We start from the raw sequence: 17,862 nt of genomic DNA on the forward strand, positions 1-17,862 counted from the left end.
GTGCATACATATGTAAACGACGTAAAGCGTTCGAATTCACGTATGTAAATTGGAAAAGACGATTCGAGACCTTTGAGGGACAATCGATTGGCCGGCTCGAAGCTTCTTATTGTCGGGTAGATACGAATACGGAGCAAAATGCAGGTAGACCTGGAATATAGTGTTCCTTGGAATTTTCACCTATCGGTGAAACGGGCTGGATCATCGAGAATTACAATTCCGGGAATCGATCGACGCGTCTTCGATGAATATCTTATGTAGGTTATGTAAATTTAGAGGAGCTGACCTAACTTAAATTGATAGTTTTCGGCTGAAGCAATCTTGTAAGTACCGTAATTTTGTTGTATCGGAGAAATTTTAAGCGTGTATGAATTTTAGATTACGACCAGTCTGCGAATGTTTATGCAAATTTCTGTTTTCTTAAACCCGTTTTAAAAATCAAATCTAACCGTTTCAGCTATTAATTATTCTAACGAGTATCACGATTTGGATATTTTGTATATTTTGCTACATTATGTACATTCTACGTATTCGTGTGACATTACATTTTCCATAAATGTTTTATTTAGAAAAAAAAGAAAAGGAAATTTGCATAGGGAATACATCACAAAAGTAGATAAAACGTTCTCGTGTACTTGCGTTTAGAAAGATTGCTCTCGTAAATTGATGTATGCTTCTGGGTGGAACACGATGTCTTTGAGTGGTGATTTTACTAAATTTATCTAATCGTCTCGCGGGTAGCAGCTGTTACATGGTCGAAGTCGTTTATCCAAGTTCAAACAGCTGCTTTCGAACGATGGAAACACGAGAGAGTCACCGATGTTTCGAGGATTGATGTAGAACTATAAAGCGCACCTGATCCTAGATTGGTGCGACATTCGGAAAGCGCAGTTTCGATCTCGTCAAACAAATAAAACCAATTCTATATGGTAGAATGTTAACATTTTCGTCGTATAAAATTTGTAAATTAAGAGATAATCCTTCGAATCCTTTCTCCAAAGAATTAACAAAAATTTATTAACCGAAGTATCATTTCAAAAAATCGATCTATGACGGATAAATCCAGAGTACCGATTAATATTTCGATGATAAATATCGATGAACCAGGACACCGTAAAGAACAATAAATCGCGAACAAAATCCTTCGCTGTATTCCTTCGGTAATCCTTCGACTTTATTGCGATAGAAAATAGCGCGACTCATGCCGCCACGTAGCAGCGCCGAGTAACGAATCGCGACACAAGATCGCGCGCGTTTATGGCTTACCGTGTGCAGAAGATCCCTGAGATGCGAGGATCGAGCCGCCACCCTCGAGGACTTTGTTCTCCGGACCGTGACCAAACTGCCCTCCTTCATCGACAAGATTCTAGGCATCGTATTGGATCTGACCAATCGATACTCCTCTCCTGGATGCCTCCTCTTCTTCCTGAACGAGCCGCACAACATTTTCGATCGATATTCGCTCGTCGTTTAAAAAATAAAATAGTCACTCTGTTCGAGGATCATCGATCGAATCGCCCCTTCGGATGAGGAAAAAAAAAAAGAAAACGATCGATCGAAGCCTCTTGGTAGATATTTGGGCGATCGTGTGTCGCCACGATTCCTTTCGCTCGTGTTCTTAAGCCACGAGAATGTTCACGAAACGTACGTCGTTCACCGTTTCCTCTAACTGTCCGGACAGGTTAATGCCACTGTCGCAAACTGGTCCTCGAGCGAATTCACGTCCCTTTAACCGGTTGCAAACGTGCTGACTGATACGCTCCTGAGATTCCTATGTTACATCCACACGGACACGAACATATACACAGAGGCACCGAGGAAACCGAATATTTTTTCTCACTGCTACAGCAGCATGGCGCCGCGTACAGATTCCTGCATCTATTTAACTGTCTTCTGCCGCTTCACTCGCTTAACCAACCCTCTTCTCGCCTCTTTTATTTCTCGATGCTCTCTTCTGCTCCTCTAAATCGTGCTCCCTCCGCTTTCGGCATCTCTTTGCGTCCACCGTGCCACTCTCTCGGCTCCTTCCTTCTTTCTCTTTTCTCTCCTCTCGGTCTGCTTCTCGCTCTGTGCACACCCTCCCCTCTTCCCCGACAGTCGACCGACCTCCTTCGCTCTATCACGGCACCCACGTACTAATTAACAGCCGACGACGCGTACGCGACGTGCACGTCCCGCTCCACGAGCGAGTCTGACGCGGGATCGGGGTGATCGACCGGTAAAAGGAACTGGTCGGATCGATCTTTGGATCGACCGTGACGATCGCTCGAGTCCGCCTCCACGGGATTCACAAATGGGTACACGGCTTTAAAATAGTAGCCTTTTGTCACGGCGACTCTGCAGACACTGGATCCTTCTCCGACTTCGAATCCTCTTCAACAGGTCTTTGATACTTTTGATGTTCGATGTTCTTCCTCGTACGAGTCGTTTCTCTTTATTCGTCGATTAAATTAATTCATCCTCTGATCTTTCTTTCCCAATGGCCTCTTACGGTTTCAACGATTGGCTCGCAATAATTAGCTTTCGTTGAGAGTCGAACACGAGTCCTTTGTGGTGTCTGTAGGTCGTACGCAATCTCAGACGAGATCTTTTTCGGACGACCGATTTTCTCCACGGGTAATCAGATCTCGATCGCGTACACGCGGTGATGCGTTCACCTGTTGTGTACCAGCCACCCTTGGCGGATCGCTCGATGCTTAATTAACGGAATCTCAGCCAGCTCGAGTCGCAGTGAGAGCCGAGAGTCGACTGAAGGCATAAGGCTCCGGTTGTGGTCGTCGAAGGAACCCCACCACGTTGATTTCAACAACACCCGGCACCCAGCCCGACCGGACGACCTGGTCGCGTGGCGCTCGGCACAGATACGCAGTGTTTCTCAAAATCCTCTCCTTTTCGTTCTTGCGAACCGATCCAAACCTCGATAGTTTTCCAACAAATCTCGGTTCAACGTCTTTGCCTCGGTTATCTTTTCTAGACGACAGTTTACGAGCTCGTAAAATTGTCGTTATCCAAGATCGAGTGTATTTTTAGAAATTTCTCGATCAAAACAGAAGGTTTATCACATTCTTCGTAAAATTTTTGTCTCGTTCGTCTCTCCTTTTTCTTCTGTAACGCGTTAGCGTTGATTTGCTGATATTTTTCGTGAAATTCCGAGTTGCTCTGCTCGCCAGAGGGCGAAGAGAAGAGTCTTTCCTCATTATTCTTCATTCGCGACAATCAGGAATTTTATCGTGTCATCTTCGAAGATGATCGATCAATAGACGTCGTCGCAAAAGATCACGAGGCATCGATATCGCGAATCTTAACCAAGTTCAAAGATCCTTCTTCCACCGACGTAGACAATACAGCTGGTTCCATTTCCTCTGAGAAACTCCTCGTTACACAACGAAACGGTTCGCAGGAGGCACACCTATAGGCGAGATAACCTTCAAGGACTAGTTCTACGATACAGAAAAAAAAAAAAGAGGAAGTATCGCAATCCGGGTGACCCAGTTTGCGCTCTTGAATTTCAGAATAGACGTTCTTTCGTATTTCAAGGTTGCATTGTGGCGGCGTCGCCAACGATACCATCTAATTCGCCAATCTTTCAGCTTCTCTGCAGCTTACACCGTAACGATTGCGCAGCTCAAATCTTTCATCGCGAACCTGATCTTCGTCGATTCATCTTTACCAGGGATGTCGCCAGGTTCTTGAATTTTATGTGTTCGTAGAAAATTCCAAAGCACAAATACTCTTTGTAAATTCTTACATCTTCCATAACTACACGCAGATTCATATTCTAATAAGCGCTGGTTTTGCAAACTTTGCTGAAAACGAGAAAACCAACGCGAGATACAAAACCGAATTCCCTGCGTCTTCTCTTTTACATCTCTTCGTTCTTGGATACGATTGGACAGAATATCGCAGAAAAATGTCTTCCTTGAAATCTGCATCGGCGAAGATCGCGTCCGAATGGATGTAGGTCAACTGATTCAAACTATACCGGGGACATCTGTCAGCTTGCGTAACTCCGCTGAATATTGCTATTAATTTCACGTTCGCAGGCCTTTTTCAAGCGGCAATATCTGTGGTTTTCTCCGCTCGTTTCTCGCGTCCATCGAAACATATTATTTTTCTGCTTCCTACCGGTGATCACTGCTCATTGATCAAAAGCATCGAATGCTTCCTGTCACGAACCACCGCAAGGACGATGATTCTCTTCAGCTTGGAATCTTTTTTGTGGCACGAGCCGTGTCGAAGAAACTACCGTGCCAAGTATTTCGATCAAGAATAATACTATTTATTACCGTGTGTCAAGCGCAAAGAATAATCGTCAATAAAATTTGTGTCGTAAGTATCCAGACATTTATGGAGTGTAATGTATCTACGATACAGGTCCAATGTAACGTAATGATAATTACCAGTTGTATCATTCTCTTGTCTTATTTTTACGTAAACTGTTCGTTTCTCCAGATTAAACGAATCGCGTAGATTTCTACTCTCGTATCGACTCCTCACGCTAACTAACAAAAAGGTACATTTAGAAATGGTAACTACCGGTGAACCTCGTGCTGCGAGACTAATATTCTACGTCATTGCAGAACATTCGATATCGCTCGAATTACGCGGAAAAAGTAGCGGGAAGCAAACGTTCGCTTCCTAACTTTCGCAACGAGAGCGATCAAACGAAATTCGAGAACCCAAAGGTGTCGTAAATTAACGAAAGCACGTGCCTTCCGTTCGTTCGTAGACGTTGCGTGTAACTCGGTACCAGGCAACCAGCACCGTACCTTTGTACCGAATAACACCCAACGATTCGATTATTCATTCCCTCTGTGAACCTATTTCACCGTTGTTTGCCATTTTCTTTTTTTTTTTTGCTTTTCCGCTTTTTCCAATTGTATCGTACAGTTTGCACGATAACCGTTTGAACGCCACGGATCACTGCAGAAATTTAAACGAACAATAGCAAATGCGACGCGATCGCGTTTGTTTCGTTTCACGTCGAAAATTACCAATTACCACGGTCGTGCTGTCTTATTTTCTTTTCTTTTTTTTTTTTTTTTTGTTTATAGAAGTTTACATAGATTAGGTTGCAGCGAGAATTGCATCGAGTTGACCACCATCGTCACAGCCGCCACCATATTGCACTCAGTGACTAATAAAACGTTCGAGTGACCGATGAATTTGCATCAGAATCGGAATAATAACAAACGATAGCGTGGGACACAGCACCGAGGGCGTTTCAACCCTCGCGTCAGGAAGCGGATACGCAATTTTCGTATGAGTCAGCGCAACCCTATCGGAAGAAACTTCACGACCATCTTGAATCCTCGTTGTAGATCCGATCGAACGCGATCGGCGTAATTCGTCGTTAGGGCTAATTGAATTTCACTCTGCGAGCTATTGGAAACCGAAGAGACGTTAAATTTTAATTACAGCCGGATTATCGGACGGCTGTCTCGCTCCTTTTCACCAAGGAAACGACAGGACAAACGAGCGGCCTGTAATTAATCCATTAATCCCGGTGGCCTTAAACAGTCGGCCAAACGACCACTGGAAGCGTCTAAGCAGCATTTTCTCTGCAACAGAACGGTCGTTGCACTTTCTTTAATGAGATTTCGTATTTCATTTGACAGATAATGTATGGGGGAAGGATAAGAAACTTAACCTTTGCGCGGCGATTGCAAGGCATCTTTTGAAACGGTCGTGTAGTATACTCATACATATTCGTGTAGCACAAAAACGTTTCCCAAAGGAAAATTATGTTTCCTCGTCTAATTAACGATACTGAACTTATTCTTTTTGGAATAACGTGGTTGAAACTCTCTGTTCGAGGAATATACGTTCAACGAAGTCGTAAAAATCGAACTGGAAATGATCTGAGCAAAGACAAAGCATCCGGTTTTGAACGATGATCGTTACTAAAATTTGTTGCTTCGACGAGAGGAAAATCTAATAGAAGCTACCATGCTGTAGAGCTAGTCACCTACTTCCCCCGGATGAAAATATCACGTGGGAAAGGCGACCGGAAAAGCGACCGGAAAAGCTCCGAGCAATTACGCGATCGTCAAAACACGCGGTGTTCCTTCCGAACGAGTCGTTCGGCTCTTAAAACTGGAACGCGATTGTACGCTCTTTAATTGTACCGGTAACTGCAACTTCTCTTGTCCTGACAATCGCCCAGTTGTTGCGTTATCGCGGTCGTTGTTACGCCAACGATCGTTAGCATTTGTAATCGCGAGTACTTACCACAACTCGCATAAATACGCTCGAGTAATTACACGAGCTCTGAAAAGAACCAATTGCTCATTGAGATACAGGAAAATATTGCGTTTGTAATTCAGTTTCGTTTGCAATTTATTCTTAATGTTTATAAAATTCGAAAGAATCAATTGAAATATCTTCCACGAGACAGGAAAAATGAAATATCGTCAATTAATTTCGGTACTAAACTCTATAAAACAACGAGAATGAAATATTCAAAGTTTCCAAAAAACTTTGACGTACCATAACTTCGATGTACCAATCGATCATTTGCTTGTTTACTGTACAACAAGATCAAAACGATCTTCGCAAGTAAGCCTCACGAATCTCATGAAAAATTTGAGAATCCCTGGATTGCTGCAGGTTTTACCTGAGGGATACGCATGCGCCGCGACCGACAGATGTTTCCTCCTCGCCAACTGTTGCACGCTGCTGCGACGAGAGACGATTCTGCATCTGATTTACCAAAGAAAGAAAGAAGACGAGAGAAGAAAGGAAGAAAAATCTCTCCATCTTTCCTGTTCTCCTCTCGCCCCACAACATCCAGACGGATGAGAGGAGTCCTTGGGACGAGAGAGAGAAACGAGAGGAAGAATGTTTCTTTGTCGAATCACCATCGAAAGGAAACCCGGAGAAGCCCGCACGAGGGGGTGGACCGCCCCTATTCACAAGGGCAAGAACGTAACCCTTATGTCGTTAAGACCCTGATCGATCCTGACGATAAGTTCGCGTGGTAGACGAGACCTAACCCAATGCCGCCAACCAAAAAGTGAGATTTATTATAGCTCCAATTCCCTTCGCTTAGGCTCCTGATGCCTTTATTGTCTGTTTATTGTCCATAATTCCTCGTGGTAACAGTTGAACCAAGCAGTTAAATATTCCGCGGTGTCGTATACTGGCATACCTACGTGTCGAGAGATTGAAGGTGTTGGGAGGTAAAATGCACGGACCAAGTTATCTAACGAAGCTTCCTGGAACGGAGATACCGACGGTCGTTTAACTCTCTTCCATATTTTCTCAACAATTTCGTCTATATTTTCTTCCAACAATTTGGTCGCTTTCCAGCGGAATATCATAAAGATCTAATTCCGAACTTCTGGATATTTCTAGATAAAAATTTCTAGATAAAATCGAGATATTTGGATACTGTTACGTTCGGTGACCCTCTACACAAAGCAGAATCCATTCCTCGGACAAGACAGTCAGCTGTACAAATATAATTAGTCAGATCGCAATAATTCTATGGAACGACCTTCAAACTAAACAATTTTATTTTGCCATCAAGGCCCTTAATTGCTGTAACATGTCTTTCAAGTCGAGACGTTCCTTAGAGTTATTGTTTAATCAGGTAAAAATTGGGAAAAGCAGGTTTGTCCCATGTTCAATGGTCATTTTTAACTGCAAACGACCATTACCCATGAATAATCTTTTTCCTCGACAGCATCGTCACCGAACCTCGCTGGTTCTTCATCCGTTGACCAGGCAATATCTTGACTGGTCTTTCAAACTTAGGTCAGTCACCATCTCTTGACTGGTTTTCATCGATCAGTCGTCAGTTTACTTACTTACACTTCGTCGAGAATACATCTACATGCACCACGCCTAACTACTTATATCTACAAAGTTGTTGCAATAAAGTGTATATTGCAACCTGTTAATTCAGTGTTATAATCAGTTCGACTATCTCAATTATCCTAACCGAAATAGGGAAATGACGAATATTATCAAATCGTTACAGGGATTTACGATTCTCGTTGGCGCGTCCCTCCGCAAACGATCGAACAGATATCGAAACTTTCATCTTATACATTTATCGAATAACCGGGAAAATCCATGGTGTTCTACGTAAAAATCACAGCTGAAAAATGGGATTTCGGCCACGAGAGATCACCGTCGATTCATCGTGCAATGATCGGAGAACTCGTCAAGGGATCGTCGAGTTCCATTATTCTGTCGACGACGATCGAGCAACGGACAAATCAAAGTCAAACGGAACGGATACCGGGAGGATAGCTTTGGAAGAAACTCGTTAGAAGGGGCCACGTTGGTAGACAGCGTCGTCACCGGTATCGAAACGAGTCACGATTCACCTGCTCGTCTCGTGGACTCGCCCCTGTGCAATTCGCGTTACGGCCGCGTCGGTGAGATTTATCGCATACGGAATATCGAGTGGCGAGGGTACCGGCAGTCCTTATTACAGCTTATTAAGCGGCAGTAAACTGCATATCCATGATCCAGGAACCGGTCACGAGCGAGAAGCAAGATCTCATCACCTGCTTCTCCTTCCGTCCTTCTTCCCTTCGTGCTATTCTTTCGTACCATCCTTTTTTCACTTCTTTGGACTCAGTTTCTTTTTTTCACGGCGATTCGTGGTGGCGTAACTTCCCCCAGAGACTACGAGACACTGAGCTAAGTTACGCGCTATGCTGACACGTCAGGGGGATGAACACCCAGTCGCCAAGGTTCTTATAATTCAGAATTACATTTCTTTCGTGAAGGGAAGGAGATATCGAAATAATTCAAAAGATGAACAGATATTATGCCAAGAAGCTAAGACGATACAAGATCATAACTGTGAGATAACGTTGTCAACCACGAAACGATTCAACTCTCCGAAAAAACAAATTAATTATTTTTAATAACGACTGAACTACAAAAATTCCACTCGTAAACCAACCCGATATCTTTGAAAGTATCAGGCTCCTCTTATGGAAACAATTTCGCTGATCCACGGATGATCGGATTTTCGCGAATATCGCTCCAACTTTGCCGTATAATCCGCCTTCATGTATATTATATCTTCGATGATGTTCAGCTACCTTTCTCATCCTATCGGATCCCGAACACCTACCCTCTTTTCTTCCTTGCCTCGTGCTGAACCACTTCTTTTCTTCGTCCAACAAACTACGTTTCCTCTTTGTCGTAAAAGATCTCGTTCCTGTTGGTCGACCGTGCCACGTTCAAATCTCGGCCTTCGTCGAGGGGGAGGCGATTGCTTAACGACGCCAACCACCTGCCCCGGTGAAGAAGAACACGTGCTGCAGCTACGAGGCAGCTGCAACCGAAAGGACGAGACTCGTACACATACGCGACGGGACAGGCTTCCCCTGTTCCGGAGGTGTCGAGGTTGAGAGTGTTGAGCCTCGGCAATACAGTACAGACACCGAGCCACGAGGATGAGCGCACTTAAAACCGCGCGGCATTGCTCGCTTCTCGAACCTTCGATCCGTCTCGAGAGTCCTCTCCCCTCCTCAGACAGTTCCACGAATTCGTTGCTTGTTTCGTTATTAGTAGCACTTCTTTGACGAGAGATCGTATTGTAGATGGAAAAGTGGAGAAAATGCAACGGGGATTTAGTTGGATTTTTGGGCTTACGATGTTCTTCTACGGAGTACTCCAATTAAAGCGATTACTGAAAATAGCTGCAACGTTTCCTAATCCCTGATTGCTACTATAGTGAATTATAGAGGTGGTCGGCGGATTAGGAATTTTTATGGAAATTTATCGAATTAAAAAAAAAGAAAGAAAGAAATAAAACCTAGCCAGAGATCTAGTTTATGTCCTCAATTTTATAAGTAGTATGCTTTGAACGTTTTATATACGTTCCTTATTAATTCACTCATAAATAAATATTACGGACCAAACACGGAGATGTCAAATTAAAACGACAAACCTAGCATTTAAATGCTAGAATGTCCAGCTATAATGGATAACACATTGGTCCTAATCTTGAATCTTCAACAGAATCTTCGATGCAGGATGATCGCGTAATGGAAAAGCTTCGTGAATTTTAAGCAGAGCTAAAGAGATCCTCGAGAGTCGTGCAGTGGTAGTAGTATTTCCAGTTTATTGCACAGATCTCGAAAAAGATTAGGAGAGGACAGCAACAGATGGCAGACGGGACGCGTGTCTGATGCGAGATAGGAGTTTTCTATTCCTTCGATTTTCTCTACTACCTACCCCCGTCATGAAAATGGAAGTTCGTTTGTGTTGATACTCGAGAGAAGAGTCTGATGGTCGGAAAACTCGGGCAACTACCATCGATCTTTTCCGTTCCGCCACTTACCCTAACTTACAGTAAACTGAATTTTACACGAAGTGGGAAAATCTAGGTACATCCGGATCGTCTTTCGACGATAGTAAGATTTTTATTATTAGCAGTTGCAAAGGCTCGCGTAAAGGGTGACTTCGTTTCTCTGGGCTACAAACTGAATCAAACCAAGGATCGCGGTATCGGTTTCGCGTGATGCGGTCACCTGCATCGAGGCGCAGTGATAACGGTTCGCCTGACCCCGAGGCTGACGAAAACAGAAGCCTCATCGAGACGCGGAAGAAAGGATCGCCTTACGAGGATACGAGGGAGTTTAAAGCAGACGAAGAAGACCTGTCAAATTGCAGCTGCCTCTGGGCACGTGGGTCGAACCGCTACCTGGATTATTCTATACACGCTCGATCTTCCTTTCCATGCTTTTCTCTCTGTGTTTCTTTCTTTTCGCATATAAAACTCTAGTCGTGGCCAAAAAGCAACAGAGAGGTTTAGAATTCGAAACCAGATGTTCCAACTCTGCCGATGACAGACCAAATTGTTCTTTTGAAACTTCTATTCGACAATGACACTCTAAGCTTTTTTCAACTGGACTGAAAGTAGCAGGTAACATAAATTAAAGTTGTTAATTTAATATGAAAATTTATGGTCATTTTAGGAAAACTTAGGAACATTTTCTTCCTCCTTGAAGATCCTTATGCGGATGCTAACATTTGCCAAGCATCTTGGTCCGAATTTTAGCGACACGCTAAAGCAAGTTTTACCTTCATTTAGCCTGATGTTCCATTGGTTGTTCCATTGGATGTTCAATTTGATTAATTTTTTCATAGAGAGATTGCCGGAGAGCGCACATTGGTTCTAAGAATTTTTTTCGTTCTATCAATGAAATCGCAGGGAATTAGAACCGGATATAGCAATATCGAGGTACAGAAGCTCTGGCCGCTTAACAATGCTAAGAAGAGTCGCACGGATGCGGATACAACGAAGCCCGCATACTAATAGCCACCGGAAGTCCTCAGACATTTGTCTATTTTATGGTGGATGTACCTCATCATTTGGTATAACACGATTCTGCCTTTATTATGTCAAGGACTAAGCGATGTTGTGAATACGTTGGCAGCTATCCTAACTAATGATCCATTATGAACAGTACAATTTTATTCAAATACGATTACGGGAAATAATTGCGTATGTTAATAGAAGAACAGCGAAGACAATACGAAGTCTAGGAAATATGATAATTTCGATCGAAGATTTAATTTTATTTTACCAGGAATGAATTATTTTTAAGTGAGAATTACAGTAAAAACGAACCAGTCAGATTTCACAGAAAAATATTATTTTAAGAATAATTTAATTCTTATATTTTCTATGTTAATGTTCGGAGCTGCATTCGCGCCACACGTATTTGAATTCCGAAAGTTTCGAGCGCGCCGAAGTGGCGCTCGTGGAAACTTTACTGATGATGGATAAAACAGAGAACTGCATCGAGCCGGTAACATACCGGAGGAAGATAATTCGGTATACACGAACCAGGAAAATTCGAGTTTGAAATATCAGATCGCGCTAGAGCGAACTAATAAAAGATAGATACGAAATAAAATAATTAATGCTGTATAAAATATCAAATAAATACGAAAAATAAATACGTCGTTTTATCGTGATATATTCGAGCGAATGTATGATGCTGGCAGTATTTTAATTTGTAAAGTTCATTTAATAAAGTGGCACGATAAAAATGAGTAATAACGACAGAAGATTAGCCGTCTCTCGACAAGAGAAGTAACAACAATGATATGTGGCACATTACAATTAAGCATTGTGTTCACTATGGAGAGGACAAATTAACATCGTTGTAGTTTCATCTGCATTCTCGGAATCCAATTGTGCAATACGCCGCTCTAAAGGGAAATCTTATACGTGACGTGCAACAGAATCATAAAACCAGAGATACAACGTACACGCACGCGTGCATCGACGACTGTCTACTGTATACTCGGTTTAACAATCTTTGCTGTTCCAATTTACCGAGCAAAAATATGTACGTGGTCTCGAGATACGTGATACGTCCAGACATATTCCTCCACAAAAATTTCCAAATAAATTAGAAAGAAACCAGAAAGATCGTTATCTATTTGAAAGACTAACGATGTATCAAATACATGATAATTTATTCAAGACAGTCGAGAAAGAATAATTAATCAAAAAGAGGATCGCTATACGGTACACAGTTTTGTATGATAATGATAACGATTGCTTTTAACATAAACACTAAAAGAATGCACAGATATCTAAAAAAAGGTACGTATAGCAATGGATTGCGATGAAAATGGCAAACAAGTGGCAAACGAATCGAAACACGATATCGAGTCGCTCGATTCATTAATCAATGAAACCGGTATTCGGGCAATTCGAAAAAATATCGGACAAAAGGTCTTGCCAGCCTGGTTTTCAATGATCGAACCGACAAACGTACTCGAATATCGGCGAGTAGCTTGTGCCGGGGTCACCGACCACGCTGCAACGTTATCCATTCCTCGTTGCCAGGTTATCGATCTGTGCAGAGGCGCCTTGACCGACCTCCGATGCACCGCCAAGTGCAAGTGCAAAAGCTCTCTCACCTTTCCGCTCTCGGACAGGAAGGATCCGGCGCGCGCATCGCGCTAGACGGATAATCGAACACCTTCCCGTACTCGTACAAGCACGCGAACCATTGTTGCACACGCGACGCTATACTTTTGTCATGGTTAACGCTAAAGCTTATCAAACTTATCGAAACGAAAGATTGCGAACGTTATCCTTTGCCATCAAATATGTTATTTCGTAGGGATAACTGATCTTGGCAAACTCGATCTACGTATGCCTGTCAGATTTCAGAAATATTCTAGAAATAAATAAGTTGCATTCTCGTTTCGTACTATTCTTCGTCAATGTCAAGTCAGATAGTTCTACGTTCATCGAATTTAAAAGGAAATATTTCTACGGACGCGGGATACGATTCTGGGACAAAGGTTGAAGGGGTAGTCTCAATCATGTTGACCATCGAAGCGTAGAAATAATATGAAGTCAAACTAACAGTATTATGAATCGTGCGCGAAACATGGACAGAATTGATTAAATTGACGTTTTGACATACTTTCCTGTGCTTTCGATTTGATTATTTGTTTTGTTACGACGTCTTTCAATAACGTTGCTTCTATTGTCTAAACTTTCACCGATATTGGGTCGTCGCTCACGATTAACCACAATGCTATTGCTGTCTATTGTTTCATAATTATACGGATATGAATTATGCCTTCTAGAATAGCATTCTAATAAGCGTAGGAGTAAAAGCAAAGCGATTAACGCTTCGATTATTCGTAGAAAATTATGATTGTACGAGCATGGAATTCTAATCTTGCTAATATTCTAATGATAGCCTGAAAGGTTAACACACAGGTTGATGTAATTAGGAAAGCATCGGACCTGCTAATATCGAACCTAAACGGTTAATGCTACCTATATGTATGCCACGTTATATCGCCCTATTGCATTTCATTATCGTTTTATCCATCGAGCTAATCCCATTCTATCAGAAGCTACTCAAAACGACTGTTCGTTTACTGCTACGCACAAACACCTGAACCATTCCAGCGTCCGGTTTTGATAAACAGCAACGAGGCGTATGAAACCACTCGATAATGGTGCTAAAACATACGACAATAGAAATAATAAAGAGAATCGAATAACCTGTTTGAAAATAAAGAAAATTCCAATTAGCTGACGCTAGGCGATAGACCGATGAACTCCATTTCGATATAATCGAGTAGGAAGTGTGGATAAGCGATACCTAACACGTAGCTATCGATTTTCCGTGGCGCGGTTTGAAACAGCGGCACCAAGTGCAAGTGCAAGTGCAAGTGCAAGAACTCTTTCGGTCGTTGGCCGCGACTTCAACACGTTTAATCTATCTTCTGCTGCACGAGTGAACTGCTCTTCGTGCTCTCGTATCTATCGCTCGTCGTCGCTAAGATACGCTCGAGCAACTTTACTCGAAAACCGTTGCTATCCTAACGAGCAACGCAATTTTCACGCGTCGTTTATGAACCAACAACCTCGATTTCCACTTTCCGAGCTTCCCATTGCTATTTTCCAGCGAATCGTCTGACTCGCATCCGTTCGTATAGATATTATACCATTTAATTATCGAAATGTAAAAATTCGAAGATAGCAAGAGGAAGGAGAAACGAACTTTTCAGCGGATTAATTGTCTTCTCGGTGAAACGGAGAACAACCTCTCGGATTTTATCAAAAAGCAATACAGAAACTTCATCGAGGTTTCGTAGAAAATAATGTTCAACAAACTGCAGACCACTCCTGTCCAATTAACGGCGCAAACGATCGTCGCGGGACCGGAACCTGGAGACGGAAAGCCGCTGGAAATTCCGTGGTCGAACGGACAAAGTTCGAATCGCAATCGTTCAGCCGCGTCAATTGTCGACAATTTGTCGCTTTGCGGCTGCTATTGTACGCTCGCGATGCCCGGCCATGCTATCGAGCAACGCGATGAAAATCGATTCGTTACGCTGAACGAGCAGATTGAAATCTCGTTTTCATTGTACGTAAGATTTATACGCACACAGACAATCCGACCCGTAAACTTCGATTCGAATCGACGAAAATTCGTGCGATTCGACGACGAAACCGGACGAATCAAAGGACCAGTGAAATTGCATCGCGATCGCTCGAAAACCGAGCCTTTCGTAGAACTCGAAACACCAACAACGATACGTTGTTTTTCGCGTGGACAAGGGCCTACCGACGAATTATTTAGAATTCAGATTACGCGTGAATCGACGCCGATCGAGCGACGTGGTACTACAACTGGAACCGTTCCAGCTGAACGTGAACTATCTTATGAATAAATCAATTACGAACAAATAAATAGTTTGCTATTCTTGCTATAAATTAATTATGAGATAAGAACTACGTTTTAGATGAAGTTTCTTCGTTAGTCGCAAACAGTTAAAGCCGAATATCGTTACTCGTCCGATGAATGTAATTTAATAATTGGATGACAATTGACGTAATCAGCTATGATAAAGCGAAATGATAAAACGCAAAGTTCGCTTAAAAACTTACCGCAGTCAGGCTGTCCAACTCGCCGAGCCATTCGTTCAAGAGTTGTTCCGGGTCTGTCTCGTTGTCGCTGTCCTCGCCTTCCTCCTCGTAGCGCTCCATGATGTACGCCGTCCTTAATCCAGCTTACAACCGTAGTCTATGCGATTCTCCTTATCCTCTGTAAATACACGAACGCGACACGTTGATTCACCTCATTAAATACGCAACATCCATTGGGATAATTATACGAAAGGTATGACGGCAAACGTATAACCTTCGATGCGGTAGCAAATCTTAGATCTCTCGAATGACAACTTTTACTAAATAGTACGATAGATGCATTAAAGACCTTGAGGGGTTCATTACTGCTATTATGAACGTTCGTCTTACAATAGCAGATAATTTCATCGTCGCGTAATTTTTAATCAAAGTAGAATTTTTAATCGCAAATAATCGTATCGTAAAGGCACGTTTCCAAACCCTAAAGCTGTAGAAAATATATCACACGTTTTAACCGATCTCTACCTAACTTGGCTGTATGCTAGAGCCCACTAACCCTTTCTACCAAACCAACTCGTTGCCAACTTCGGTCTCTTAAAAAACAGCCTACACTTGCACGATAAACTTGAAATGGCGTGGACAATAGACGAAACGAATTTGTCGTGGCGTCGGGGCGACGGGACGCGACACTCGAAATGGAATTCGAACCCCTGATTCGCACACCCCTTGGAAATCCCTGCTAATGGGCACCGGTAAACGTTTCAGAAGCCTTCCCTTCTCGGACTCGCAGTCTCATCGACACAAATTGCGCCGATGAGTGACAGCCGTCCGACGAGTTCGCGTGCGACTCGCGTCGAAATAGCGTCGCGCCTTTCTACGACGCACGTCGACCCGCTGGATGCATTATGAAACGCACGAAAGAAACCAACAGGCTTGACACTGACATCCCACAGGCGGAGTTCACGTCTTCCACGCACGATTTACCCGCGACGTTGTTGCGACAGCGAGCTCGACCTGTTCGAGGGCACGATTAATCCATGATAATTATGCCTGCCAGCTGGCGCGACTGCTTCCGACTTTTGCGAGCCTCGTAATTGCGTTAGAAACGATCGGCAGCAGACTCAGCTCGAGTTTATGCAATCTATCGAATTTATAGATGCGATTGTATGCGTGGTTTGGTACAGACAGCGGTTTCCTGCGAAGTAATTTCGAAATGGAATTAATTTTCCGAAAAATGTGCTCTAACGACTGAGAAAGCGATTCTTCAGCGATTTGCGAAAGTGAAATTTCTACGATCGACATTTCGATTCGACTATTTTGCAAATAATAGACGAACGTTCTACGAATAAATTGCGATATGTCGATACTGTGATAAAGCTTGTCTCGAATATCTTCTCGTTCGTAAACAGCGAGGGAAACGGATAGACGCGAGACGTGGAGCAAAGGTCTGAGGAAAGAGCGTCGGAGACGTCGTCGGCGTGAAACGCGTGCTGTCACGAGAACTCGTGTCCCACTTTAGGACGAGCCGGGTATGAAAAATGAAATACGAACGACTGACCAGAAAAGCCGGTAGTGAAGGCACGAACGCGTGACACCGACATACGCCTACCAAGGCGAGCGCAAACATTGAAAAAACAGGTTGTGGCGCCCAGAAGAGGAGTGTGACGCACTCGTTGCTCGTTAGTCACCGTCTTCCTGGGGCACGATCGTCCAAAGAACTTCACTAAAAAGTTTTTGAACTCCGGCCAAGTGGTTCATTGCCAAACTTAGCTCGTTGTGAACGGACGTTGTTGAACGAACCAGCCACCAGCCAGTGGATCGTGCTTCTCCGTTTTGCTTGCTTTCACTGGCAAAATCAGGAGCCAGAATGTTGTTGAAAATGTGAACTTCGTAGCTGCGGAGATCGACCTACTTGATCGAGAATGGAAAATTTTAGCCGTGGAAAGAGGCCTCTTTGTGGGAAACAGTTGCAACTTCGAAAGAAGAGTAGAAAATCCGGCAGCCTTTCGGACGAAAGAGAAAAGAAATAGGTCGATATTAAAATTGTCATTCGTAAGAAATATTGTTAGACACGGTCGAAAAGAAACTATACAATAAAAAATCGTTGTAAGTTATAAATGGAACGGTTAAACTTCTGACGACCGTGATGTTATAACGAGGCTTTTTATTATGGAACGGGCAACGATGGATCACTGTGACACACGTGAAAAACGACTGACGTCAAAAATATGTAAATCAGCTTCTGCAGAGAAAATATACGTGTATCATTGCGTCTTGGTATATGAAGCCATAAGTGATCACAATCTATGTAGAATAATCTCATACTATAACGCGTTTAAGAGGCTGCAACTCGCAACATGTTTTCAAAAGTATGACACACAATGGTTTTTCAGTGTAATCTCTGCAATGTCGCCTTCGCACGCGGATCAATCTTTCGTTAATTTCCATGAAAATACCAAACCACGATTTAA

At 43.0% G+C, this 17,862-nt stretch overlaps 1 protein-coding gene across 2 annotated transcripts in view; it reads right to left on the reverse strand.

The window, feature by feature from the left end:
* Positions 1-17,862, reverse strand: part of LOC126921064 (amyloid beta A4 precursor protein-binding family B member 1-interacting protein) — a 145,051-nt gene that overhangs the window by 77,894 nt on the left and 49,295 nt on the right. The window contains exon 2 of one of the 2 annotated variants that reach the window (XM_050732266.1): positions 15,413-15,569. In XM_050732266.1, coding sequence (XP_050588223.1) covers positions 15,413-15,511 — 99 coding nt within the window. In that variant the 5' untranslated portion in view covers positions 15,512-15,569. Of the gene's footprint in view, positions 1-1,266; positions 5,562-15,412; positions 15,570-17,862 lie in introns of those variants that run through there. The other variant, XM_050732264.1, reaches the window with a different exon arrangement.

The sequence above is a fragment of the Bombus affinis genome, chromosome 10, assembly GCF_024516045.1.
Source record: "Bombus affinis isolate iyBomAffi1 chromosome 10, iyBomAffi1.2, whole genome shotgun sequence".
In the NCBI taxonomy this organism is placed as follows: Eukaryota; Metazoa; Arthropoda; class Insecta; order Hymenoptera; family Apidae; genus Bombus; species Bombus affinis.